Source organism: Conger conger, chromosome 1 (assembly GCF_963514075.1).
Source record: "Conger conger chromosome 1, fConCon1.1, whole genome shotgun sequence".
Lineage (NCBI taxonomy): Eukaryota > Metazoa > Chordata > Actinopteri > Anguilliformes > Congridae > Conger > Conger conger.
In genome coordinates, this window is record NC_083760.1 from 62,971,598 (window position 1) to 62,997,185 (window position 25,588).

Sequence of the window (25,588 nt, forward strand, 5' to 3'; positions counted from 1 at the left end):
ATTTTAACACATTTATTCTTGTTACATTTTATTTTGTGTTAATTTCAGTGACCACAATGTATCACAATTTTATGTAAGGGATTAAAAAATAATTATTGGTGACTTAAGCCATTTCAAGTCTCTGTGATGCTCATCTCTGGAGTTATAAAGCCTCAAAGTACACTGCACACCCACCAAGAATTTTATTAGGTATTTATTAGCCTTTTTTTTTTACACTTCTACTGTTGTAGCCTATCCACTTAGAGTAATGATGCGTTGTGTGTTCAGAGATGCTCATCTACATACCACTGTTGTAATGTGTGGTTATTTGCGTTATTGTCACTTTCCTGTCAGCTTTGACCAGTCTGGCCATTCTCCTCTGATATCTCTCATTACCAAGGCATTTCTGTCTGCAGAACTGCTGCTCACTGGATTAAATTTGTTTTGCTTCTTGCACCATTCTTTACAAACTCTAGAGACTAGTGTGTGTGAAAATCCCTGGAGATCAGCAGTTTCTGAGATACTCAAACCTGTCTGCCATCAACAATCATTCCATGGTCAAAGTCACTTAGATCACATTTTTCCCCAATTCTGATGGTTGATGTGAACCTTAACTGAAGCTCCTGACCCGTATCTACATGATTGTATGCATTGCACTGCTGCCACACAATTGTGCTGAATAGATAATCATATGAATATGTAGGTGTAATAAAGTAAAAATGTTCCTAATAAACTGCTCAGTGAGTGTATGTTAACATGAAATCAGTGGCTCTGATTGTTAGGAAAGTATCAGAAATGTTACATCTATACTTATGATAATGTGATAATGATTAAGATTATACAACTGAACACTGTTTTTCACATTGAGATATTGGTGGATTAGACTGTGTGTGTAGGTATGCGTGTATGTGTATCTATGTTTCGGCTCCAATGGCTTTACACAGATAATTGTCACTGTATACTTTCAGTATCTGACACACACAAACACACACACACACACACCCACGTGCAGGCATGCGCGCACACACACACACACTCACACACACGCACGCACACTCACACACACACACACCTTTTCTTGTCTTTGTGATTATGTAACTCATGTCTGTTGAGGCAAATCCAGCGCACAGAGGAACAGATTCAGGCTTGTTTCTCATTTCTCTCGTGTTTTAGTCAAGAGGAAAAGAATGCCATTGAGCCTATGGCAAGCTTAATTGTAGTTATTTTATTTTCCTTTCAAAATTAAAATAATCTTTCAGAGTGTCTTGATGTTTGAGGCTGTTTTTGTTTCATTTCCAGAAAGTTTACACACTGCCCACCGTGGGACACAAAAAATGTCATCCAGATTAATTTAGCCAGCCCTATGCATAATATGTAATGTTCCACCAACACTCTCATGATGTAGTTGTTCTGCTCCACTTTCTAAAATTAATGTGCTGAAAGGAGAAAGACTTGCTGCTATGTATTTACTTTTCTAATGCACTCAAGATTGTATTTACAGGAATTGTGTTACTGCTGCATCTGAAGATCATGAGATTGAATTCTGCATAGGATACACACTGCATGCAGGTTAAATGCTAAAGACAAAAACATATTCATCCTACTCAACAGTCGCACCATAGATAAATTAAGGACAGTCTACGAAGAAAAGAAATAATATAAAATGTATTGCGTGCAAAAAAGGTAAACATGTGTAGTACAGCATATGTTTTCTTTTAGCCAGACGTAGGCTACAACTTTTCAACCAAAACAAGCAAAAGACAAAGCTATTATTGCGAAATAGTCTGGGAGTGTGCTCTACACCCCGCCCTCACTTTTTAAAAAGAAACAGTTAGGATAGTCTTAGCCATTTGGGAGGTTCAGGCAGGGATTTCCAACCTGTTCATGGTCTTCAACAAATTATCTGTGAACGTTTGACGTGCATAAAATTAGACACTGGGCGAGATAACATTACTTTTAGGCATTCTGGTGTCCAAAGTTTGTGCTTCATAAACGCGTTTTTCCGCTAAAGAGATAATAAAGATAAAGTTTCCGACTGTGCTCCATCGAAAAACTGCACTTTCTCCGGTTCAACAATGTTGAAGCATATGGCGCTCTGCTGCCTTATTCTTCTTGTGCGGTACTCACTCCAGCAAATTCCCAATAAAAGGAATGGCAAGAAAGGTAGGTACAGCTCATAGGCTTTCCTCTTTTTTATTACGAATATGCAAATAGTAGTAGCCTACATTACAATAATAACGATTACTATTCTAATGCAGCGATAGTTGCATAGATAAAACTTGACTTATTGATATTTAAATTCAAATAACTTATAGAATGTACACATATAGTGTTGAAAAAGTGGGTAGCCTGAGAATGTAATTGAATTATTTTGATATATACATAATATACATAATAATAGCCTATCTGTGATCAGGTTTCCGGACAGACACAATAGCCTACATGTGATCAGGATACCTGATGTCTTGATGAAAAACGGATTATTTAAAGGCAATATTTAACTTCAATATTGTGTTTAGTACTCTGATAACAGTTTTTCCCTGATACTTCAATTTTGCTGCATAAAGTTGATCATGTTTATCTGTATTTGGCTCACCTAACAACTTTGCAAGTGAATGCACCTCAAGTGGACTCGTTCCCATTGTAGTAATTCAATATCTATTGTGTTTGTATCTAACCCTAAACCACCACATTTGATGCTTCATCCAGATGGTGGTAACACAGCCGCTATCGAGGAACTGAAGAAACAGATAAAAAACATCACAGAGGATCTGCGCCTACTGAAAGAGAGGCAAGCTCTGCAAACCGGTACATTTACAAAATATTTGTTTCGGAGATATATCAACCATTATAAAATGTACAGTACTGTGCAAAAGTTTTAGGCAGGTGTGAAAAAATGCTGTAAAATAAGAATGCTTTCAAAAATAAAAATTTCATTATTTTATTTTATGAATGAACAAAATGCAAGAACAGAAGAAGTGAATGAACAGAAGAAAAATCTAAATCAAATCAATATTTGGTGTGACCACCCTTTGCCTTCAAAACAGCATCAATTCTTCTATATACTTGCACGCAGTTTTTGAAGGAACTCGGCAGGTAGGTTGTTCCAAACATCTTGGAGAACTAGCCACAGTTCTGCCTCTTCATGTAATCCCAGGCAGACTCGATGATGTCTGTGGGGGCAATACCATCACTTCCAGGACTCCTTGTTCTTCTTTACGCTGAAGATAGTTTGCAATGAAATTGGCTGTATGTTTGGGGTCATTGTCCTGCTGCAAAATACATTTGGGGCCAATCAGATGCCTCCCAGATGGTATCGCATGATGGATAACTGCCTGTACTTCTCAGCATTGAGGAGACCATTAATTCTGACAAAATTCCTAACTCCATTTGCAGAAATGCAGCCCCAAACTTGCAAGGAACCTCCACAATGCTCCACTGTTGCCTGCAGACACTCATTCTTGTACCGCTCTCTAGCCCTTCGGCAAACAAACTGCCTTCTGCTACAGCCAAATATTTCACATTTTGACTCATCAGTCTAGAGAACCTGCTGCCATTTTTCTGTACACCAGTTCCTGTGTTTTTGTGCATAGTTGAGTCGCTTGGCCTTGTTTCCACGTTGGAGTTATGGTTCTTTGGCCACAATTCTTCCATGAAGACCACTTCCCACTTCTGACCAGACTCTGCACAGTAGATGGGTGTACCTGGGTCCAACTGATGGCACTGCTGGACATCTTCCGATTGCGAAGGGAAGCAAGCATGATGTGTCTTTCATCTGCTGCACTAAGTTTCCTTTGCCGACCACTGCGTCTACGGTCCTCAACGTTGCCCGTTTCTTTGTGCTTCTTCAACAGAGCTTGGAGAGCACATCTGGAAACTCCTGTCTGCCTTGAAATTTCTGCCTGGGAGAGACCTTGCTGATTCAGTATAACTACCTTGTCTTCTTGCCGTGCTCAGTCTTGCCATGGTGTATGAATTCTGACGTTAAACTGTCTTCAGCAACCTCACCTTGGAAGCAGAGTTTGGCGGTTCCTCACCCAGTTTTAACCCTCCTACACAGCTGTTTCTGTTTGAGTTAATGATTGTGTTTCAACCTACAAATTAAATTGATGATCAGTAGCTCCTGTTTGGTATAATTGGTTAATCACACACCTGATATATGCCTACAAAATCCCTGACTTTGTGCAAGTGTACCGAGAAGAATTGATGCTGGTTTGAAGGCAAAGGGTGGTCACACCAAGTATTGTTTTGATTTAGATTTTCCTTCTGTTCACTCACATTTTGTTAATTGATAAAAATTGAAACTACTAACATTTCTATTTTTGAAAGTATTCTTACTTTACAGCATTTTTTCACACCTGCCTAAAACTTTTGCACAGTACTGTACCTGTGAGGAAGAACATGGTACTCTGCTGAACACCATTGTAATGTCAGCCAGGATCAGTAGTTACAACTTTCAGAGTCAGGGATTCATTTCCCTTTCCCTGTTCATCTTGATTGAAAGTATGTAGCATGCAAGGTCCAGGGGGTTGCAGAATATCTCTTCCATCACAGGTCTTCAAGCCAGCAGTTTAATGTCTTCCAGATTGGTCCCCTTTGAAAATAAGGATTCCTGAGGACATAGCCCATATTTGATATCACTCTAAAGACTTGTTATTATAGAGCACCATCTGGACCCCAGCTGTAGGTGTATTACTAACACTAAACAGTATGTTTTGTTTTGGTCCGAAGAGAACATGGGAAGTCTTGTCTGATTGTCTTTGTTATTGTCTGTTATTGTTAGAGATAAATTGCTAAAATCACATAGTTTCTTCCCTCTCCATGGAGTTTTAAGATGCTCCTTCATTGCCCTATGAAATGAAATGAGAAAGCTGATTGTAACTGTTCAAGTCGCAGACAGTGGCAGTTTTGGATGCTCACTCAGATCCCTTTCAAAGCCGTTTCAATCACTCTGTTTCTTTCTGTGCTGCTGCTCTGCTCAGTCTGTCTGAAAGGAACCAAGATCCACGGCAAGTGCTTTCTGGCTGATGACACAAAGAAAAGCTACCATGCTGCAAGTGAAGACTGCATTAACAAGGGGGGCATCCTGTGCACGCCACTGACGGGTGATGAGAATGATCAGCTGTATGATTATGTGCGCCGGAGTGTGGGGCCAGAGGAGCAGGTATGGCTGGGCATTAATGACATATTGACTGAGGGGAGCTGGCTGGACCAGAATGGTGCCACTGTTCACTACAAGAACTGGGAAACGGAGATTACCCACCAGCCAGATGGAGGGCGTTTCCAGAACTGCGCAGTGCTGTCCACCACCGCCAATGGGAAGTGGTTTGACGAGAGCTGCCGTGCTGAGAGGGCCTCTATTTGTGAATTCAACATCATTTAAGAACCAGAGCTATTCGAGTTGTACCCTGGCGGCCAAATGTGGCCTGACATACCTATACTCTTGGCCCTTTGATTACCCAAAAAATTACTATGCCCAGGCAGCATCTGCACAGGAGTTAGCATGCTCACTGCAAAACCTACAACAAAACAAGTATTTTAGTCTTATATTGAGACTTAAATCTTATTTCTTTTACTTTTTTGCTCCATAAGACAAAAATATTGCCAATGAGGTAAGACAGTTTGACTCATTTCAAGATTTGCCAATGGAATAAGAAAGTTGCACTGATTATTAACAAGCTAATATGTTCTACTTGAGAGACAATAAAGATCTTAAGTCTTATTACAAGACTAATATGCTTAAGAAAGTCACTTGCAGTGCTGTGTCCAATAAAATATCTTATAGTGATTCTTTTTATAGTTCACGTCGGTCATTTACATTATTTTTTTTTCGTTTTTTTTATTTCTGTAAGAGGACATGGGAGGAGTTGTACATGGGTTGAGAGTTAAAGCAAGAAGAAGCAAAATAAATGCACACCATAATTTTAGGCTCTGGTGATCATAGTGATTACACACCTTAAGCTCCTCAATTTTATTTCCAGAATTTTGCTCAAGTTCCAGCAACATCTACAGCCTGTGCTACACATCTGATCAGTGCATACCATTTTTATAAAGATTCTATCCCATATGAGATTTACGTAGGAGTTGGCGGAACTGAAGAATCCTGCTTTAGAGGGATTTCATAATATATTGTAGAACACATGTATTTTGCATCTGCACTTATTATATAATTTAGTTTTTCATTTGTGTCTTATATTGTAGTAACTATGGCTTTTATATAGGGCTGGCCAAAATGGGCTGTGTTATTGGCCAAAACTTTGCATGGTACCTAATATCTACAGAGGAATGAAGTGATATGCTATAAAATGAAAATACACTATTTTAATTATACTGATTTTCTGTTTGTACCTTTGCTCCTTAGTGTGCCTACATTGTTAAATTGTATGTTTCATAAGAATGACATTGATAGGTAACTTCCTAGTATTAAGTACATTCAGATGATTATTACTTGCCCGACTCATGTACTACAGGAGTGCACAATAAAAGATGTGCTGTCTGAGATAAATGTCATGTGCTGTTGCTGCACAATTACAGCAACAGCATGACAGATGTATTGTCTGGCAGATGAGTTTGATGATGGGTATCAACTGTATTACAGGATTTAACAACAGGAAAATAACCGGGCTGATTCATTTGAAAATATAAATGCAGCTAAAGAAAGCTATACATTTACTGGTGTAACAGTGAAACCTCATTACTTTCTTATTTTTAATTAATTCTATCCTATTTATGTAGGCTCAAGTTAGATGCTGCTCACACTTCATGGATTTATATTTTCTATACTTTACACCTTTATACTGACTTTAATGTGGAACATTTCTGATCTCATTTTTAAATAATGAAATAAAAACCATTAAATAGCCCAACAGCCTTGCATTTTGTTATTATTGATTTGTTATTACAGATTTTTAAATGTTCATGTCATATTGGAAGGCTACTACTGGGATTTCTGGTATTCATCTATGAGTAATGTTTATATGACAGCATATAATTATTTTTTATTTTAATTTTCCCAAAAATGCATAATTAGAAGAAAACAGCATTTGATCAACTGTTACTGGAATTATTTTTGTTTGTGACATAAACATAACCTACTATTTACACAAAATGATGACAGATCAAAGTTAGCTCATCCCACCAGTCTGCCATGCTCAGCAACATTTAATCTCATAAGATTACCAGATTTCTTCTGTTAATTTGATTTTTCTGCTGAACATGGAATGGGTCAACTGGTCAATCCAGCTATGTCAAGCCATTTATTTATTTATTTATTAAGTAAAATAAGAGTATGAATTTATACTAGCCAACAAAAATCACAAAGGTTAATGCTGTTTCCACATGTCAAACCAGTTCTTGCTTTTTTCTGTGTAATTTTTATAAAAAATACCCCTATGTCCTTTAAAACATAAATACATGTACATTACATACACATTTCACAAGAAAAAACAAACAAAAATAGAATTATCCTGAACATAGTAACTTGGCTCCATTTTGTTAGCATTAAAGGTGTGCAATGCACATTTACTACATGCCATGAGCTTGCATCAGAGGAGTGAAGGAACATGACCTCTGATTGCTTGGGATAATGTAGCTAGCCAGATATTTCAGAAGTATGATTGGATGAAAGCCTGGGTAATTTCAAAACATTTCACAGTCAGCCAGCGAACTCCTTAACCCTGCTTGTGAAATATCCCCATATGATGAACAAAGAAAACAATTATGGCTGTTTATACAACTTAAACCTCCTTAAAAGATTCACCTTAAAAAATGTATATAAACTATTGGGGGTTTCCTCTTTCCTCCATAAATAATTTGATAAGCTATTAATATATTTAAGAAACTGAAAAACACATTTAAGTGGGGAGCAAGAAAAGTTTGCAGTCCATGACTTTCTATAAAACTGTATGACACACACTGCATTCCTACAAATAACTGACTTAACGAATTTTAATTTCTTTACAAATGTACATCAAGTCCTATTAGAAATAATAAAATCTATCTATCTATCTATCTATCTATCTATCTATCTATCTATCTATCTATCTATCTATCTATCTATCTATCACCAGTAAAACAAAAACAGACTCTTTGCTCTACTCAAAGTATTGTGACTATTCCATTGACCTGAAGTTTGTAATTGAACAATTGAAATAGCTGTACTAGAGAAAATATAAATGTTTGCAAACATCATTGCCAGCAAAATGCATACTGCTGCACATTTCAAAATAAATAACTCCATGCTTGATTGAAATGGAAATAAAAAATAAAAACATTTATATTTAAACAACTTACATAAACAAACTTTCTTTGGCCACAGTGACCACAGGTGACCAGAGGTGACCAATACATTCACAAATGTAACTAAATGTAAATTATGGCATGTGTTGGAACCAACCCAATAATGACAAATAAGAACTGAGAACACCCAACATTCATTTAATCATTGTTTCATTCAGTGTCTGAAACCTACTTTCTCTACTTTCTTCAACTCTATGCACTTTTATGATAATATGTTTATATTTCTTAAGTATTTCAAGTGTTTCAGCAGTAAGGAATTTCCTTCACTCATAGAAATGTGTGTGTGTCTCCTAAAACAGGTCCTAGAATAGTTTAAAACCTACTGAAATGATTTCAATGATTTAAAAAGCTTTCTGAAATTTGAATAGGGTGTGTAAAGAATGTAGTGCAAAATGTAAATATATCAACAAAAAGTGGCATTAAAAAGGGTTTCACTGCATTTCCACTGCTCTATCAATATCAAATGGTTAAAAAAAAACAAAAGTAAAAAATAAAAATAAAAAAATACTAAAAATGTGGTGTGTGTGTGTGTGTGTGTGTGAGGGAGCGGGGGGGGAGGAGAGAGAGAGAGGCAGAGAGAGAGAGAGAGAGAGAGGAGAGAGAGAGAGATGCATGGTGAGTGGATATTTCCATTTCAGAACCGAAAAGCCCATACTGGAAAAAAGAGAAATGTCTGAATCTACTGCAAAGTGGAGATATGTTTTACGTGAATTCCCTGAAATCTGGTGCCCATCATGCACCTCTCTGTGCACTTCCCAGCAGGCATGCACATACACCCTCCGTTCCTGCATTGCTCTGGCTTTGCTCATTGTTCGCTGTGGGAGTCGGGAGTGGGCGAAACGGGTGAGCCGAGTCCATTGCTGCCGGGGCCATACAGCTCGTTTTCCACCATTTTGTCCTGGACGGGCAGGGCACTTTCAGATTGGTCTATGAAAGGGCGGTACACGTCCACTTCAGGGGCCCCGGGCTCCGGAAGCTTCTGCCTGTGGCTGTGAGGCAGCGGTGGAGGTGGGGCTTCTGTGGGCCCAGTGAAGCCGCGGTAAGTGTCCACCTCGGGCTTGATCTCAAGGTCGCTGTCAGATGTGGGGTAATCCGATTCCTTCAGGAGGTGCCCATACACCATGGTGTCCTCGATGGATGCATAGACGTGAGACTCGTTATCCTCACGAGATTTAGGGAACATGCGATGTCCTGGGGGAAAGTTGGCACCATTGGGGTTGTAGATGGAAGTTTTGTGAGTCTCCTGCCTCTTCTTTTTCCTACAGAAACACAGAAAACAGGCAGTGTGTCAGCACGCACAGTACCACCACTCATTCATCCAGTCACCACACACATTATGATCACACACTCGCCTGGTCAGCACACACACATTACACACTCTCACCTGGTCTCCAAACACATCACAATCACACACTCGCCTGGTCAGCACACACAGCACAATCACACACTCGCCTGGTCAACACACAGCACAATCACACACTCGCCTGGTCAACACACAGCACAATCACACACTCGCCTGGTCAACACACAGCACAATCACACACTCGCCTGGTCAACACACAGCACAATCACACACTCGCCTGGTCAACACACAGCACAATCACACACTCGCCTGGTCAACACACACAGCACAATCACACACTCACCTGGTCAACACACAGCACAATCATACACTCGCCTGGTCAACACACACAGCACACTCACCTGGTCAACACACACAGCACAATCACACACTCGCCTGGTCAACACACACAGCACAATCACACACTCACCTGGTCAACACACAGCACAATCATACACTCGCCTGGTCAACACACACAGCACACTCACCTGGTCAACACACACAGCACAATCACACACTCGCCTGGTCAACACACACAGCACAATCACACACTCGCCTGGTCAACACACACAGCACAATCACACACTCGCCTGGTCAACACACAGCACAATCACACACTCGCCTGGTCAACACACACAGCACACTCACCTGGTCAACACACACAGCACAATCACACACTCGCCTGGTCAACACACACAGCACAATCACACACTCGCCTGGTCAACACACACAGCACAATCACACACTCGCCTGGTCAACACACAGCACAATCACACACTCGCCTGGTCAGCACACACACCGTGATGACACACTCACCGGATCACCCACACCACGATCAGGATCAGGAGCAGGAGGAGCAGAAGCCCAGCGATGGTCCCCAGAGCGATACCCAGGATAGGGCCTGTGAATCAGAAGAGGCAGCACATCAATCACCATCTCCTCACAGTTCCTACTCTAACATCTGCTTTCCACAGGTATTGTAGAGTCCAGTATGGAAATGAGTGCAAAACTCAAACAAAATGTTTTTAAGAACAGTTCATGGAATCATTCAATGACGGCATAATATACGCTGCTCTTCTATAACAGAGTAATATACACTGATATTGTAAATCCCAATCTTCTTGTTACATTTCCCTGGTCCAATTCATGGACTAAGAAAACAACTGAGCATTTAAGAAAGGCAGAGAGAAGGGTCTGTGGTGAAAACAAAATGCTTGTTGTGATGTCATTATTAAACTGACAGCCAGGGCAGTCAGTATAGAAATATCGACAACTGCTACTCCCACTAATATTACTGCAAATTACTAATGCAAGTAATACAACCACTATAAATACTACAAGGGGAACCACTAAAAATACAGTACTACTAATACAAGTACTACTACTACAACTATAATAGTAATACTTCAACTCCAACTTTAACTACTGCCACTACATATACTACTACTTGAACTGTAATACTATTGCCACCACAACTACAACTATTACTAGTGCAACATCCACTACCACTATTACTACTGCAACATCCACTACCACTATTACTACTGCAACATCCACTACCACTATTACTACTGTAACATCCATTACCACTACTACTACTGTAACATCCACTACCACTATTACTACCGCAACATCCACTACCACTAGTACTACTGTAACATCCACTACCACTATTACTACTGTAACATCTACTACCACTACTACTACTGTAACATCCACTACCACTATTACTACTGTAACATCCACTACCACTAGTACTACTGTAACATCCACTACCACTACTACTACTGTAACATCCACTACCACTATTACTACTGTAACATCCACTACCACTAGTACTACTGCAACATCCACTACCACTATTACTACTGTAACATCCACTACCACTATTACTACTGTAACATCCACTACCACTATTACTACTGCAACATCCACTACCACTAGTACTACTGTAACATCCACTACCACTATTACTACTGTAACATCCACTACCACTATTACTACTGCAACATCCACTACCACTAGTACTACTGCAACATCCACTACCACTATTACTACTGTAACATCCACTACCAGTACTACTACTGTAACAACTACTACCACTATTACTACTGTAACATCCACTACCACTACTACGACTGCAACATCCACTACCACTAGTACTACTGCAATATCCACTACCACTATTACTCCTGTAACATCCACTACCACTACTACTATTGTAACATCCACTACCACTACTACTACTGTAACAACTACTACCGCTACTGCTACTACAAATACTAGTAGTAAGAAGATGGAAAAGAAGGTAATACTCACCGGTATTCTCCTCCAGTGTAATCTGGGAGAGCACACTGAAGGCTCCCAGCTCTGGCTCACAGTTGGACATGTTGAGGTAGAAGGTCTCTGGGATGCTCAGCTCATCCTCAGACTGCTCATCCTCCCGACGGCTGAACATCTCCTCGCGGGAGCCCAGTGTCTGCACCTTTATAATGGTATGTCGATTCCTGCACTTGGGCTGGCTGACATGGAGGAACACCAGGTTGGCCTGGTAGTCTGGAGGCACTGTGACTATCCATGAGATGGTGGAGTGGTCACTCATTCCATCTGGCCAGCTGGGTGTGGCCAGCAAGACTGGGACATCCTTTTCAGGTACGACTGTGAAGATGTATCTGTCTAATAACCATGGAGAGGGTTGTGTTAAATTTCCTTTTTTTAACACATATAACCATCTGTGTTCCAGAGCAAGCAAATCATGCTAAACAAGGAAAGACTTCGATGAACATGATTCTCAAAATATAAATCCTTTGAGAGGTATTCTCCATGTCAAAGTTTTTCTACACAAATTAAAATTAGCAAATACTTTATATTTGAAAATACATTTGTTATAGAAGAATCTACAAATGTATTGTATTTTAGTGCATCTTGCACGTTGTATTTTGTAATTGTAAATGTAACCACTCAATCACAAGTCAGAGATTTATTCTCCAGTTCACAATCTCAGAATTGTGTTCATAATGACTTTCCAAAACCAGTTACTGATATAAATAACAGAAATGCTCTGTATATACCCTTACAAGGTTAGCTACCTTTATTATAAATGCATTAATGTTGTAACATTTTAAGTGTTGTCTGTTTAACCTATTTGGGTTACATCAGCTACTGTAGCTCCCAAACATTTATCCCTTAAAGGAATGACATAACAAACAAATAATTAGATATGGGATGTGGCCACTGTATCATGTAATGCTTAGGCAGACACAACTCTCATATTCAAAGGTCCCCAATTTCCCAAACTCCAGTTATAAACTGAGTGCAAAAAGTTCACCTATACTATTTCCAGTCAGATTTTTTGTTATCATGTGAAAATTGAAGTTCATATTTTTCAGTGTGGGAGCTTGGAGTGAGCGAAACGGGTGAAAACTCCATGTGAAAATGTGACATTTTCTTTTCACATCTGAATACATGAATTCACATGTGAAAATGTTAACTTTAAATGTGAAATTGTAAAATCTCTTCGGATCTAAACTGCAATTACTAAAGAATAAGGTGGCTCAAGCACACAGTAAACAGAGGACTGTGGGTTACATTTTTCACTTTTTGTCCTCTTCTCTATGGACAAACTGTGCTCCTAGTCTTTTTCAACCAGTTCCCACAGCAACTGTGGCATTTTCTTAAAAGGATGGTACTATTATAGGTACAGTATGTGCCACGTATGCAGAAAACTTAATAATACAATACAAGACTGCCGAGACAGTCCATGAGAACAGCTCAGGTTAAACATGGGATGTGGTGGAAAATAAATTATGAATGACTGGAAATATCAAGAGAGTATTATCACCAAATTAGTGTTCAACACCTAGCACGGCTTTGTATAGCAAAATTTGGACTGTAAAAGGGCTATGGAAGAGGCCATTTGTTACAAAAGTCCAAGTTACATGTCTCTACCTGAGATATCTTTCCTGAAGGAGACATTGAGAAAGGACTCAGAGGTCCTGCGGAGGTCATCTTTGGCGCTGGCTGTGGCAGTTACAGACACATTGGCGCGGACCTGGATCTTCTGGATAGGGCCTTTCGGGCAGTAGCTTCCGACAGTGACCGTGTTGCCCTCGTCGACTCTGAGTCTGAAGTTGGCATTGCAGGGTTGGCCAGGCAGGAGCTGCTGCAGGTTGCCCCTGTGCACCAGTTCCACCGTTCCGTCCTCTGGGGCAAGGAGATGCCAGCTGATCTTACGTAGGGGCGTAGGCAGGCACCGCAGGTCGGGAACAGAAAGAGGCACTACCGAGCACTCCTTCCACTGACAATCTGACAACAACAAGGTAGGAAGCCTCATCACATGATCATATTTCAAGATAACCATCTGTAACTGAAGAGAGATAACAGTGATATATTGTTTCCTGTATGATGTATGCATGAAGCAATAGCAGGCAAATGCAGGTAAGGCAGCACAGGAAATGAGTCAGGGGTATAGCTAGGATTTGAGAGGAAAATAGTTGAGATTGTTTTTTTTGTGGGGGGTTTTTTTTGGGGGGGGGGGGGTTGTCAGCGATTGTTAGGGAATGGCAAACTGTGCATGATGGGCCTACAGACAATGGAGATCTTAACGGTAAAGAAGATAATAAATTAATCTCATGGAAAAGCTGCTTTTTAGGTTTATGCTTATAATTTTCCACTCTGTTGTTCCATGGGGTGTCTAAATGAAATGGATTTTTTTTAAATGCATTTATTATTGTGCATTTATACTATGTTTTTTTCTGTCTATTCTGATGTATGCTCGAAAAATGGTATACAAATTAATTTAATTTATTATTAGTCTTGCTACAGCCAAAACGCAAAATTTAACCATACTACTAGCTAGATAATAATCAATTTACGCCAGTTACCTCCTTGACGTTCGCTCTCCTCAAGCACTCAAAAGCTACGAGGGTAATACATATTAATATCCATGACACCAACGTGACTAGAAACATACAATCTGCTACAGTGCATAACTATAATGAGGGGATCATAAATGTAACTGTACAACCCACCCCAAAAATGGTCTAACTATGCCTCTGTTCTAAGGTGCCTTCATTTGGACAATTTTGAAGGCAGCATGCATGTATCCTCTGCCGGGAAGGATAACCCTTAAGCCTTTAGGATCTCAGGCTTCCGTTAAAATAATGGTTGCTGAGAACAGGGGCGGACCTATATAAGAGCTTATTTGTGTTAGTATACAGCAAGCTTGAAAATGTTTTGATAATTTCAGAATTTTTTTAGCTTTTCACCCATTTTTATGTGTGTGTAAACTGTTTGCCATTAACAGTTATTGTAGGAAATTATACATTTCTCTGTTTTGTACAGTTGTACTGAATAAATCTTCATCAATATCTCTATTGTTGTTATTGCTGCAGCTTTCATTAAATTTTGTGTTTCCCTGTTTGGTTTAGTAATTTAGTAATCAAGTATTCTTTAGATTCTGGAAATATTAGCTTTGCATTTTGTCAGAATTCTAAGGCTTATCAGCTCAAAACAAGAATAAATACATACGAGTAAATAAAGTTCTTAAAACGTCATTTTAGAATCAGAATTTTGCCAAATAAGTCTGATATGTGAATCAGAAACAGGACTGAAAGTCCTTTTCTGACTGCTCCATTTTCTGGTCGCTGCACAACAAAAAGCACTTCAGGCGCCTTGAAATCACGGTCACGAGCATGAGACGAGACGGCCTGAATAAGGCGTGTCGCTCTCCTTCGGGCCACCGAGGGACAGGGTGTGGGCGGTGTATCTAATACTAGCTCTAATTGAATCAGACGGGGTACAATTGGCTACCAAATTGGGAGAAAAGGGGAAAAATCCGAAAATAAAACCACATTTTTTTTTTTTGTTAAAAAAATATTGAATCCTCATTTCTAATCACAATGAATTATGAAGCTTGCAGTATGACACTTGTGAACAGGCTCTTATGCAGGTCTTTACAAACTGTACTACTGTTTTCAGCCGCCATTATTTTGAAAAAAGTAAGAAGCCTGAGGTAATCGCACAAAATTAAGGGATATCCTGCCCTGTGAAGAATACATGCATGCTGCCTTCAAAATCATCCAAATGAAGGCACCCAAGAAGGCATTGTTTTTGCAAACTTTTGAATGGGACGACACTCAATGCCTTCCTGCCTTTCAATAAGGCAGCATTTTTGCCATTTGAGAGACAGCCATGCAGATTCTGTACAGACTGAGACAGGATAGGAAAACTTACCAATGGTTTTGTTGATGGTTAACATAAGGTCGTCACTAAGGCAGTCTTTGAAAAATAAGCTGTCAAGACTCCCTGAGGCCACTGTGATTGTATCCTGGAGAACAGAGTTCTTTTTCATTTGGCAGTCTGACTTATGGTCTTTCTTCTCAATGAGGAGCTGGACTCTTTCTTCCTTTCGCAGGTCCACAGCACATGATACTGAAAACATGAAAAAAAACACAGTTACACATACATACACTCACCAAGCATTTTATCAGGAACATTTTTACTTTATTACACCTACTTATTCATATGATTATCTAATCAGCACAATTGTGTGGCAGCAGTGCAATGCATACAATCATGTAGATACGGGTCAGGAGCTTCAGTTAATGTTCACATCAACCATCAGAATGTGGAAAAAATGTGATCTAAGCGACTTTGACTGTGGAATGATTGTTGGTGGTAGACAGGGTGGTTTGAGAATCTCAGAAACTGCTGATCTTCTTGGATTTTCACACACACTAGTTCGCAAAGAATGGTGCCAGAAAATAAAATAAATAAAAATAAATAAATAAATACAGTGAGCAGCAGTTATGCACGTCAGAAGAGAATGGCCAGACTGGTAAAAGCTGACAGGAAGGTGACAGAAATGCAAATAACCACACATTATAACAGTGGTATGCAGAAGAGAATCTCTGAACACACAATGCATCACAACTCTAAATGGATAGGGTACAGCAGTGGAAGTCTAAAAAATAAGTCTAATAAATACCAAATGAAGTGCTCAGTGAGTGTACATACATATATACACACACACACACACACACACACACACACACACACAATGTGTCACATTCTTCATAAGAATGCAGGACTGTGGAAGATGGAGAGGAGGAGGGGTGTGCCCAGTGGTATATAAAAACTGGCATGGGGGCAATTTCACATTAATAATTTTACTTTAGCACAGAGAAACAGACAAAAACATGCCCAAGATTTGCTTTGTCTTATATGACGTTACAAAACATATTGCATACCCTGCACTCCGACACCATAACTCCTATCAGGAAGTCAATCACTCTGAAGTAGGCACATTAACTGGCGTTTGTAAGCACAGGTGCCCGTTGACTCAGTGATGGCTCAACTTTGGAAGTCCCCATCACCCCCGAAGCACTAATCAAGGGTGGAGACAAGATGAGTCACAACTGTCTGTGCCTCAGGTGCCCTCAGAACAACAGTGCAAGTATTTGTGTAGTTGCCATATAATGTATCTTCAGCTCTTCAGGTGAATTTGTTCACCATTATCATTCCCAAAACTGCAGTGAACAAACTATGATGCATGCATATGAAACATTCAAAAACCTATTTTGAATGTATGCATCCAGAAAATATTATCCAACTGCTAGCAATTAGGATCAATATAGGGTTTCTTTTTTATGTTCAGGGGGCACTGAAAACTCTATATTTTAGTACTCAATGGTATACCTTGCTTGATGCTCCTGGCCACAGAGACCTGAAAGTTCAGGGTGAGGCCAGCTGAGGACTTCCTCTCCATCTCACAGTTCCTCAGGGACAGGGAGAAGTTCCCCTGCCGGTTTGCAGGCTGAGGACTTGACAGACTCTTGCCAGTGAACATCATGGACATATTGTCTGTCTTGTGATACTCCACCACCACCTCCTTCTTGACGCACTGTGGCTCTGTGTACTTCAGGAACTGCACGGTGAAATTGTGCTCCGGCGGGACGTGGATCTCCCAGGTCATCAGGTCGTCATCAGGGAAGCTTCTGGGGTAGTTGGGAGAGAAGTACTTGGTGGCTGACGGTCCAGACGGCAGTGTCACTTTAACTAATGCAAGAGCTACAGGACAATAAAGCGGAGGAAAATGCAAGGGTTATGTCAGTGGGCTTCAGACTAAGATATACCTCTTCTTTATCTGTTTCTGAAATTTCATGAGATTAACTTCTTAAACATATTTCATTAATTTTGGAAGAAGACCAAGGAGACCTTTAGTGGATAGTTTGATTAGATTTAAACTTTCATTATTTGGTCATCCAGCGCAGGGCTGTCTTGTGTAAGCCCAATCAGTATTAGTGATGACTGTGGCTTCTGAGTTTGTCTTGAATTGTAGGACTAGGTGTGATAACTTCTTGTGACCTAAGATCTTTCATCAGGAGGCACACTATGCAAAGTGGGAAGAATCTATTAGTCCAGATTAAATACTATATTATTACCTCTTTAAACTAATTGCAGATGTTCACATATAAAGCAGGCATTGACAGTGAGCTCCATATTTTTTTTCCACAATTGCACAATTTTAGATGTGCAATGAGACACTTCACATGTGGTTAAAGTGCACGTTACATAGATAAAGGTTTAGTAACACAGCTGTAGTGTGATAATATGCTTTAGCGTACAGGTGTAATTCAAGTTATAATAACATGCTTCCACTTACATGCCTAGGGATACAGTCTTAATCTGGGTTAAAATAATGTGTTAGCATACAGCTGTAATAAGCATACAACTGTAATATGTTAGACAAAAGCATGCTTCAGTATACAGTTGTGATAAAGATGATGATGTCCTTTGGCATACTGCTTCAATAAACGTGATGTCGTGCATTGGTATACAAGCGTAATAACTGTTATAACATGCTTTAGCTTACAGCTGCAATAAGTGTGATAACGGGATTTGGCATACAGCTGTTACAAGTGCAATAATGTAATATGTATGAAAATAACATGATTGGCACAGAACAACTAGAAGGGTGATGCGTTTCAGGTGAGCCTCCCCTGCAGTAACCCCTCCCTGCTCACTTTTGATCTCTGGGCCAACAGACACCTGGAAGCGGACAGAGTCCAGTCTCTGTCCCCCTGGGACCTCCAAAACCAGCCTGCTCTGGGACAGTGCCAAGATGGAGGTGATTGTGCCGTGTCGGCAGAAGGTTCCAATGGCAGCAATTCCAGTGGACTGGTTAGCCATTACGGTATACGTGTGCTGATCTGGGCACGTCTCGGTGGGTAAGATCTGCCTCATGCCCGTACCAGTGAAGGTCAGCTGGAAAGACTTTGGGCGCTCAGGCACCAAATCCCAGATAAAGGTTCTATTCAAATTTGTTAAATGTGATGTTTCCGCATGGACGATGTCTGCACTGCAGGATAACTCATCGCAACCTGTGGCAGGAGAAGGGGAAGATACCTTCAGTATATTACAATTATTTTGCATAATAACAGTGTAGTAACATGGATCATGTAAATGCTATGATTGTACACCGATTTACGCATAGCCAGGTTCAGAATTATTGGCACCCTTGATAGTATTCACATAAAATACTGTAACCTAAAAATTGAGGATTGTGATGCATGTTTGGAGTCATTGTCATGTAGGAAAATTCATGAATGACCGAGTCTCAGCTCCCTAACACAGACAACCAATTTCCTTGTACACATGAATTATGCCAATGATCTTAAATAGTGCCCCTGGGCCACTAGCGGCAAAACATCAAAACATCATATTTGACATGAGGTGCTTCTTGTATGCATTCCTCTATCCTCAATGGTGTGTCATAATTTCAATGAATACTGGCAAACTCCAGACACTTGATGTTTAGTGTTTATTGTGCAACCTTTCCAAAGATTTGTTGGTATGGAGGTGGTGTTTTATGGTTGTTTTTGAGACTTGGTGACCCCAAGATGCATCCAATATCTGCAATTCTTAAACCGTGATCCTGGGGTTCTTTATGGTCTCACTCGGCATCTTCCCCAACGCCTGTGAGGACACCATGCACTTGTGCCATCTTCCTGGCAAGCTTGCATCCATTCTATTAGTTTGAGTTTTTATTGCCCCTACAGTGCCAACTGGTATGTTTAACCATTTATGTTTCACCATTCACCACTTGTGAAGGTCAGTTACCATCTGTCTCTTTCGATTGGACAGCTCTTTGGCTTTTCCCATGCTGATGGATGTCAAAGGGATTTTAGACTGAGACTAAGTCTTAGACTGAGATTAACTGAATGAAATAAAATTGTCTTGCCAATTTAACTTTGATTTTATTTTAGGGGTGCCAATACATTTTGATGGTTTCCAGACAAAATTAAATGATAAAAACCTAATTAAAAAAAACATTGCGACATGAGTAAATGTATTGAAATAAAAGTATATTGTTTTCATAACATAAAGATTATTATATGTGTTGTTTAGTGCATGCACCCTTTTTTTATGCAGCATACGGTAAGTGTGGCTATACCCGTGGCCACACATAGGCTCCCACTCTTCTCTATACCAGCGCCCTAACTAGATTGTTATGAAGCAGGTGCTATCCAAGAACCAGATAAACTTGTGTATTTCTGTACAGGTCATGACACAAGCTCTCACCAATCTTCTGATATATCTCCACAGTGAAGACTTGCTGTGGGTGGGGGCATTTGTCAAACGTCACAGAGGATATGTCGGTAACACTGATGGTCTTCATGAGACACGGTTTCTTGGAGTTGACACATACAGTGCAGTCTGAATCCATGGAACCCTGCCTGGAGATGGTGAACCTCATATTCTGGTCTGTATGGTCAGATTGAGCTTGGCCCCCTGGAAGGAAACAATGGTTACATGCTTAAACTGTTACCAGGTCACAGGTCAATACGGAATCAAATGCAGGAAGCATTTTTTAGAGTTTCAGGCAAAATGAAGTGTCATGGAATGGTGTCATGGATGATCGTAAAATCCACTTAAACTAAAAGGAAGCACCTATATCCAAAAGGCTTTTTTCTAGTTTTCATTAAACCTTTAGTTAAATGCTATATTAGCTGATATGCCTTAGATACCATAGTATTGTCTGTTAAATCACACATTCCAATTTGTAAGAGGGATAATGGATTAAACAACTTTCTCCCAAACAGCTCCCAAGAGTGCGGACCACAATCATCCAGATTATAACATGATTTTTTTTTTGTGACCAATGATTTTAAAATGTTTTACTTTTTCATTTTATTATTATTATTATTATTATTATTATTATTATTATTATTATTATTATTATTATACAGAGCATTCTATATGGCATTTATTTTCCCCCAATAAACATAAGCCTGGTGAGAGAGATTGGGGTTTGGGGAGCTGAATAGTGCAGAATGCTGCATGAGAGCTTTGTTTAAATAAATTTGCCATTTCTATTCAGTGTTTGGGTTGCCAGTTTGGTTTTATTTACATTTTGTTTTGGAAAAATAAAAGACTGTAAGCCAACCATTTCTCTGAGTTGTGCGGTCTCTTCACCACATGAGCAGTAGCCACCCTCAGCCCTGCATCACAGTTGACTCAGAGGAACAGATTACATCCTGAATCTGTGGGGATATACCGGCCTTTCTTCACAAGGTTTCCAGGGGACCGACAAATTGAGATCCATCCAAGTTGTAATTGGGCGAAAAATAAAAGACCAAAACTATCATTAAAAATTTGGTAGGAACAGCACTCCTGGGGACTTTTCCTGTTTTATGGTTTCAAGTTTAATTTAGCCTTTCCAAATAAAATCTGACATTAGAGTATTGGAGTATTTGGTCCAATATGTGGGGGAAACGGAATCATTGTGGTGTTCTTTTCTGTGATCAAATGTCATTTTTTGATTGAATTAAACAAATATTTTCAAACAGAATATTGAACTTTTTTTCCCCCCCTTAATACATTCCCCTGGCTCCAAAACTGATTTGCAGTGGGCCATATTTATCCTAAATTGATTGTATTTGGGATAAATTGCCTATAAGGACCAAGATCATTTCCAAATTTTTATGGTTTTTGTTGGTTTTTCTGTTTTTCTTTCATAAATGGCAGCAAGCCAACCTTTCTTTTGAGTTTGTTCATCTGTTCACGGAGATGCAGGGACCCTCCCCAGCCCTGTATCACACCACAGGGTCTTCTTTTGAAACATTAGCCGAAGCATTGGAGGGAGAGGGGACAGCTTCATCTGCCCAGCCTCATTCCTCTCCAGCAACAGGCCACTGTTATCAGCCTGTGCCAGTTACATCAGCTACATGCCGCACGACAGCTGCAGCAGCACAGCTGACAGAACGCAGTGAAAACACGCCATTGTTGGGCAGGCGTCAGAGGAAAACTGTGGATCAGATCCACCTGTTTAGTGGATTATGCTCAATTCTCCTCACATAAAGACTTGCATATCTTTATCTCCAATCAGAACTAAATGGGTCTGTTTTGTTCTAAAGCTTATGAACAGCTACCATTCTGAAATGTGTGATTATGAACTGAGGATATAAAAATCCAATTGCATCTGTCTAGCCTGTGTATCTAACTGAATTTAATTTAAAGGATAATTTCTTGTCCTCCACAGCAATGAAGGACATCAAATACAGTCCTGCTTTCATTGCTATCATTCAGTAGATTTAAACCCATCCAGTGTCTCAAGTATTGGCAGATGGAGATTGTATCAGAATTCATTGAATGATAGAACTGAGTCAGTGTGCTGGCTCTACATACTGGTCACATCTTCACCGCAGTGGGGTTACAGCTGTAGCCCAGCAAGAGAAACCCCTTTCTCAGCCACTATTTTCACTGCCAACAGTCAATAAAACACTCAAATAGCCATTAAGCACACAGGGTTGCTTTTTGCCTTTTGTCAAGCTTGACACTTAAATGGGTAATTATACTTTAACCACCCCAGAGGTCTAGAGGGAACAAATAGAATACTTAAGCACGGTATTGTTACTAGTGTTAGTCCAATACATCATGCAAGATTACTATAGTACATCATACATAATTTATATTATCACTGTAATAAAGCAACAGGACATCTCTTTGACAGATAACACAACAAAAGCAATGTAAACACCCAGGTGACTGGTATTGGAAGGAGATTAACCAATACTGTAACACCCACTTTCACACATGATTAAAACACACCTGCTTTTAAACAGCCTGACAGTGGGTCAAAATGTCACAATCCTCCATCAACTTGAGTATCAGATATATAAAGACTATTCGACTACAAAGCACCAACACAAGACACCAAACTTAGACCCCCATCAATACAATATTTTTTGTAGATGATTTGTCTGATAATTTGTCCCATTAACACCATTTAGTAGGTTTCCTTTGCAGTTACCCATAGGCATATGCTATTGCCCTTTTTTCTCCACTGCAGGTGGCTGTTACTGCTGCAGTTCTGAACAACTAGGTGAATATCAAAGTCAATAGTACATTTTTTAGCTCCCAGTCCTGTAGTTCTAACTGCTGAAAAAACTCAATGGATAGATTTTGATGAGTAACTACTCTGGGCCACCATTCCTTTTCCAAGCAAACATGAACAAACATTGCACAAAGAGAACAAGGGTAATTCACCAATCACCTACTTTTAAAGTGTATATGCCTGTCAATGTTTAGAAGCATCATAAAAAGTAAAACATTTAGATTAACTAACTTGTTCTGTAAAAATAAACGTTGCGTCTGAAATCGGCCATTGTGTTGTTCTTACCTGAGATATTTAACCCAACCGCTAGGAACAGTCCAACAAGCAGAGGAAACCAGCCCGCCATTAAAAACAGCTATTTAATTCTGAAAATCACTACAGTTTATTAAACTTTAATTCGTCAAAATGGGCGATGATACCGTCGCAGTGGGAACAATCCACGCACGTAACGAGGAACAACCAGGTTTACAGTGGGGCTATGTCTCTTCAGCTTCCTGGTACGTAATCTTTCACTCAGGTAAAGGAGTGTACAAAAGGGCGTGTCTTTACCTGTTTCTCATTTGAGTGATATCAATTCACTGCTTGATTCCGCTCAGACGGATTGCTTCCGTCGAGAAGAAACATTAAACGATAAAAAGCACACATTTCGAGATTTACAAGGGGGACAAGATCAACGCGCTTTGAGAAGCATTCACTTGAATGCGTTCGGTAATTGGCTGAATCTCTTCAAGTGTATTCCTCCGACCTTTATGAAATCAAGTCGAACTTGAAACTATTTAACAGTAAAACATTATCAAGATTTTTTTGTTTGTTTTAACTCATTTCGCTATGCACAAGCATGAGGAAAATTAACTCTTACTCTTTAAAAGTAAATAGCACCAATTTTTTTTTTTTTTTCGACAACGGAGAGCCCAACTCAAACTCGGTCCTGGGGACGCCTGTGTATGTTTGTTCCAACCACAACCGCAATCCCATAGTTTTAACAAGCGGTTAATTTGTTTTAAAGGTACAATGTAATTTCGGACTCCTAACGGTCAAGAGAGGAATTGCAACAATAAACAACCTCAAACCACAACACTGTTTATGCTTCCCACAGTATGAATATAACGCATAATTTAAAGCGTTATTATACAGTTCAGTGTTCTTGTGCACTGCCAAATTTGGGCAGCTAAACGAACAATTAGAATATGCCCCAACGCCATTCACTGTGGCAGATAGAACCAATTTTTAACCAATGAGCTTGAATTGTTGTATAGCTGTACAATGTTTTAATGGAGTGACCGGCAGACAAATGTACACTTTGAACCCAAATTTAAGGACTATAAACACAGGCAGAGGGTGAGTCAACATGTCAGTGAGCCTTTTCCAATGATAGGAATGGATTTACAATGGTCTTGTAACAATGTTTTAACACAAAACTTTTACCTATTGTACCTTTAATTGCACTTTCCTGCTTGTTTTTTTTTTATTATTATTATTTTTTTACCCATTTTCCACATTATGCCAGAAATAGCTTTACATGTCACATGATTGCACATGATTGGGCATGCCTTAGCTGCTTTCATTGATCAATTAAGTGCTGAGTAACAACGAAAAGTTACCAACCCCAGGACTAAATTGTCAAATTTTAAGGATAGACACATAACTGAAAATAATGGGCTCATTCCCATCCTAGAGTTCTTTCCCGGACACATGCAAGTGAGCACATATCCCCTGTACTGCAAAACCTCCATTGGCTTCTAGGCTCATCAAGGATAGATTTGAATCCCTTAGGGGTTTTTTTTGCATTCATTCCTTTTTTCAACACGATGATAACAAGATATACCATTTGAAAGCGTTAAAACGCACAAATGCATTATAGTTTCTCATTCAAAAAACTCTAGTAGAATGTTCATTGTTTACTTTGAATTTCTCTGGAGGATGTATCATTGTTGTCTGTTTTGCCATTGCATACTCCTATTAAAGTACATTGAAATGCTATTATCTACGTTTTATATCGGCCCTCTCGAACATGATGAGCCCAAGTATGTCTCTGACCAGTATTCTTCTGAGGAAGATAGTGAAAACACAATAGGCTCACAATAGAGGGCATTTTCAGTGACTTGACGCTATTTTATTTCAGTGAGCACCTAAGTACATTCTCAAAATATTTTATTATTCAGTATACAGTACTTATTAATAAGGAGCTGCCTGGTTTTGAAAAATAAATAGCATGTGAAATTATGGAATGTGGTTGACTTGTTGATGGGGTTTGGATATTTGACAAAAACTTCAATCAATGGACCTCAATTAATATATTAGTATTCAAGATGGTATTATTGTGATTAGTACTTATTTTTATGATCTATAAAAATCATAAGACCCATAATAGCATTTACATTACATTACATTTCATTTAGCAGCCGCTTTTATCCAAAGCGACATACAAAACCGTGCATATCAAGGTCATACAACAAATAACTGAACACTCCAGATAAGGTACAATTCATATGAGACTGGTTGTTAGGCTAGGAACGTATATCTAGTACACAAGATAGATAGGTCAAGTCTGTAACTACCATACTAAGACA

The 25,588-nt window shown here is 39.4% G+C and overlaps 2 protein-coding genes across 2 annotated transcripts; one reads left to right on the plus strand and one right to left on the minus strand.

The window, feature by feature from the left end:
• Nucleotides 1-1,821: 1,821 nt before the first annotated feature.
• clec3ba (C-type lectin domain family 3, member Ba) lies at nt 1,822-6,845 on the plus strand. Its single transcript, XM_061259809.1, has 3 exons — nt 1,822-2,142; nt 2,689-2,787; nt 4,962-6,845. Exons 1-3 carry the CDS (start codon nt 2,055-2,057, stop codon nt 5,360-5,362), a joined length of 588 nt encoding a protein of 195 aa, XP_061115793.1. The 5' UTR covers nt 1,822-2,054; the 3' UTR covers nt 5,363-6,845.
• A 199-nt stretch (nt 6,846-7,044) lies between these two features.
• On the minus strand, nt 7,045-23,482 carry LOC133138860 (CUB domain-containing protein 1-like). The gene is made up of 9 exons (XM_061257975.1): nt 23,304-23,482; nt 20,204-20,413; nt 18,646-19,002; nt 17,318-17,689; nt 15,854-16,051; nt 13,568-13,924; nt 11,939-12,295; nt 10,436-10,520; nt 7,045-9,536 (listed from the first exon to the last, which is right to left on the minus strand). Exons 1-9 carry the CDS (start codon nt 23,362-23,364, stop codon nt 9,083-9,085), a joined length of 2,451 nt encoding a protein of 816 aa, XP_061113959.1. The 5' UTR covers nt 23,365-23,482; the 3' UTR covers nt 7,045-9,082.
• Between the last annotated feature and the right edge of the window lie 2,106 nt (nt 23,483-25,588).

What these genes read in the sequence shown, in the direction of transcription:
- LOC133138860 (XM_061257975.1), bottom strand. Translation starts at nt 23,364, where the DNA reads ATGGCGGGCTGGTTTCCTCTGCTTGTTGGACTGTTCCTAGCGGTTGGG. An exon ending in TGTTGGCCCAGAGATCAAAA is followed by an intron (nt 17,690 to 18,645) that starts GTGAGCAGGGAG and finishes ATTGTCCTGTAG; the next exon opens with CTCTTGCATTAGTTAAAGTG. An exon ending in ATCGTGGTGTGGGTGATCCG is followed by an intron (nt 9,537 to 10,435) that starts GTGAGTGTGTCA and finishes GTGTTTCTGTAG; the next exon opens with GAAAAAGAAGAGGCAGGAGA.
- clec3ba (XM_061259809.1), top strand. Translation starts at nt 2,055, where the DNA reads ATGTTGAAGCATATGGCGCTCTGCTGCCTTATTCTTCTTGTGCGGTAC. An exon ending in TAAAAGGAATGGCAAGAAAG is followed by an intron (nt 2,143 to 2,688) that starts GTAGGTACAGCT and finishes TGCTTCATCCAG; the next exon opens with ATGGTGGTAACACAGCCGCT. An exon ending in GAGGCAAGCTCTGCAAACCG is followed by an intron (nt 2,788 to 4,961) that starts GTACATTTACAA and finishes TGCTCTGCTCAG; the next exon opens with TCTGTCTGAAAGGAACCAAG.